At 31.8% G+C, this 3,470-nt stretch overlaps 1 protein-coding gene across 1 annotated transcript; it reads right to left on the reverse strand.

Annotated features, from left to right (window-relative positions):
• Window positions 1-274: 274 nt before the first annotated feature.
• LOC130453140 (THO complex subunit 4) lies at window positions 275-3,003 on the reverse strand. The gene is made up of 3 exons (XM_056792750.1): window positions 2,672-3,003; window positions 2,127-2,550; window positions 275-777 (listed from the first exon to the last, which is right to left on the reverse strand). Exons 1-3 carry the CDS (start codon window positions 2,879-2,881, stop codon window positions 680-682), a joined length of 732 nt encoding a protein of 243 aa, XP_056648728.1. The 5' UTR covers window positions 2,882-3,003; the 3' UTR covers window positions 275-679.
• Between the last annotated feature and the right edge of the window lie 467 nt (window positions 3,004-3,470).

Genomic DNA, 3,470 nt, shown 5'->3' on the forward strand with positions numbered 1-3,470 from the left:
AAATATATAAATTGTTTGAATATCCTGAATTATACAGGGTGATATGCACATTTTGACAAGGATTTAGTGGACAAACCTTGTAATTTTGTGTATTTATTTATAAGCGGTTCCATGTTACCATCTATTCTATAGTCATACTAAACATAGATAGTTGTAAAAATTCAAGCTTATTTTTGAAAATGTGCAGGAATTAAACAAAAAGGGAAGTTTAGGAAAAAATTGGATTTCAGGAACAGTAGAGTGGGAAAAGTGTGTTGGATCAAAATAAAAAATGTTTCAATAATTGATCTTTTTCTGTTTTATTAACTCATAGTTTCAATTTTCTTTATTTTTTTTGAGCAAAAAATAATAACACAATATTTTCTTGTTCAAATTAGCCTTCAAAAACTGAATTGCTCAAGAAATAAAATAGCAACAAACTGTTTTAATTTATTTATTACAAACTATTTTCTAAATTAACTTACATGTACCCTAATAATAAAATTTACAATTAACAAGTTATACATAATTAATTACCCTCTGTCAAATTTTAAATTTAAAAGAAACATTCAGTATAAAATAAAGGTGTTATTTTACAGATGGTATAATGAAGAAAGTCCTAAAAAAAAATAAAGTTTCACACAAAACTTATAAAAGGAGTCACCCCTGATTCTAATGATATAACTCAAATTAGTGAATGTTACTTCATTTCTTTTGTATAAGCATCTAACTCTGCATCCAACTCTTCAGCTGTGGGTTGTTTTCTTGAATTCCTTTGATTGCGACCACCTCGAGCTCCTGAAATGAATTTGTACATAAACAAACAATATTATTATAGTTTTTTTAAAAAAAGGTATATCAAATGCAATAATAATTTAATAATATCTAACACACAAGTAAAGTAATAGGACTATTGCTAAGCAATATTATTTTGGACTATCAAAATAGTCAGGTGAAATGACTCTCTCAAGAAGTACAAAGATCAAAATCTATAAGATGTTAATTGTACTAGTTTCAAGCTATGACTCTAAAACCTGGACCCTAACAAAAATGGATAAGTTACTATCGACCTTTGAGGAAAAGATACTAAGAAAAATTTATGGGGATAACCAAGAAAATAACATCTGGAAATGTAGATACAACTTTAAGTTCTCAACTTGTACAGAGAATCAGGAAACAAAGACATAATAACATTTTGATCCATTGATTGTCAACTCAATTGAGTAAATGTGCAATGGGTTAATGAGGAACTGTTTTTTATGTAATTATTATTATAATAATATAATTATTATAATGAGCTACTTCTTCATGTCATCTTTATTAATTATGGTAATCGCTAATCATTAATATTGTAAATATTTTGTTTTGGTTGGTTTAGGATTTTTCAGACTATAACCTGGATTCAGGTGATGATCTATCATCTTAGTACATATCCTAACCCAGAACTAGATTTAGGTCATATAGCTTCTGAACATTGCAATCAATTTTTTGTGGAAATTTCAAATTTAAACCATGACTTGTAAGTACTTTTGATTTTGATTATTTTTCTGTACCTTAATTTAGAATGAAAGATATTATATACTAGATTCTAGATGTTTAATAATTATTAGAGAAGTTAACAATGATTTACCCATTCACACATATTTTGCATTAATACCAATACCAATAAGCTATTTATTTTTATGCTAAATTGCAAGAAAGGTTGTAAACCACAAAATTCGGTAGTCTGTAACTTATGCTACTCATGGGAATTAAAAGTAGAGAACTATATAAGGGAAATAAATAATTTTTAATGTTAAAAAAACCATAAAAAAAACCATGGAAAAACACATCAGCTAATCACATTTATCCACTAGTCTACCAGAGTAGAAAGGATTCTATCATATAATTACGGACCTATTAACCTGATCAATTTCCAAACAACAATAAATGTGAACATATCACCATTAATTTGATGAATACAATAAACCTTTGGAAACTAATTAAATGATAGTATCGGAAACCAATCAACAAACTGACAACTAATATTTGATTTATGTAACTGAGAGTAACAATGAATTCTGACACTCTTTATTACAAATGAAGACATCATGTGGTATACTATTTACAAACCACTTCTTTTGAATTTTTTCAAAAACTGAACTTACCTCTGGGAACTCGAGATTTATTTCCCCTAGGACTCCTACTTTGGAACTTCCTGTCATTCCCTCCACTTCGTCTCATAGGACTAGGAATTTCTGATGTTGTAAGTTGTATATTCATAGCTCTCCCATCTAGAGGCACGCCATTGTACTGTTTCATTGCTTTGATTGCATCACTTCTTCTTTCAAATATAACATCGGCTGTTCCCAAAGATCGTCCAGATCTATCATAGTGTACTGCAGCACTTTTTAGTGGTCCGAATTCAGCAAATAGTTCTTGTATGTCAGAATCAGAAACTCCAAAATCTAGATTAGAAACCATGAGTTTTGTAGGTCCCATTGTCGCTTGTACAGTTGCTCGAGCTGCTGCAACTTTTCTGGGACCGTAGCCCTCAAATAGATCATGCTTCCATGCACTGTTAACATCTCCCTAAAGAAACAAGTCAGCATCTATAGCTTCGGCTGTATTTTTATGAAGACTCCCATAACATTCCAGCCCGAGCTTCAAACATAAAAAAAAGATTAATAAAATAAGTAGAATATGTAATTACCCGCGTGTAATTTCGTGATATTCCACCACGTCCGCGACCTCTTTGTATATTTCCACCACTTGAACGAGTAGAATTTCTAAAATTTCCACCACGGCGTTGTCCGCCACTGCCTCCTCCGCGACCTCGTCCACCTCTTCTGCCGCCTCGTCCTCTTTGATGCCGATTTGTTTTAATAATATCGTCTAAACTCATTTCAATTTTATCAACCATTTTATTTGTGAATTAAAACTACAATTTACGATAGCGTCTTAACAGCAGTTTATTACAATATCAACATAAAATAAATGGCGTTTATCTGCCTTCACGAAAGATGAGAAATTATTGGTGGGAGGTAACAGTTGAGCCAACATCGCCAAAATGTTGTCTCCAGAATATCTGAGGAGAAGCGCGTTCGTGAGAATAGAGCTTTCGTATGTTTTTTAACCGCAGCGAGAGGAAGATAAGGTTTGTGCTCCATTAAAAGCGTTGCTGTAAACTATGATTGGGTCAACTCAATCATGATTTTGAATATTCGAAAAGTAATCCGGATCATGTTTTGTTCTAGGAAACTGAACGAACTGATCGGATCATGCCGTATAATTATAACATACCATTATCTAAAGTTTAGCCTTTGTAATATCCACCAAAAACGGAGAACGACGTTTGAATGTGTGATAAAATTCCAGAGGATGTGGTTCATGTATGATTGTATGTATATATGATTCATGAATGATCCAGATGTATGTCTGTAAAGATTTCGTTCCGGATTTGGGTCCTTAATCAGCTGATAGGTGATCGATGTACCTGATCCCGATTCATA

Source organism: Diorhabda sublineata, chromosome 1 (genome assembly GCF_026230105.1).
Source record: "Diorhabda sublineata isolate icDioSubl1.1 chromosome 1, icDioSubl1.1, whole genome shotgun sequence".
NCBI lineage: Eukaryota > Metazoa > Arthropoda > Insecta > Coleoptera > Chrysomelidae > Diorhabda > Diorhabda sublineata.

Excerpts from the sequence above, each read along its gene's own strand:
- LOC130453140 (XM_056792750.1), bottom strand. The coding sequence starts at position 2,881 with ATGGTTGATAAAATTGAAATGAGTTTAGACGATATTATTAAAACAAAT. Across the intron at positions 2,551-2,671 it reads TATCACGAAATTACACGCGG|GGAGATGTTAACAGTGCATG; the intron begins GTAATTACATAT and ends TTGTTTCTTTAG. Across the intron at positions 778-2,126 it reads TAAATCTCGAGTTCCCAGAG|GAGCTCGAGGTGGTCGCAAT; the intron begins GTAAGTTCAGTT and ends AATTCATTTCAG.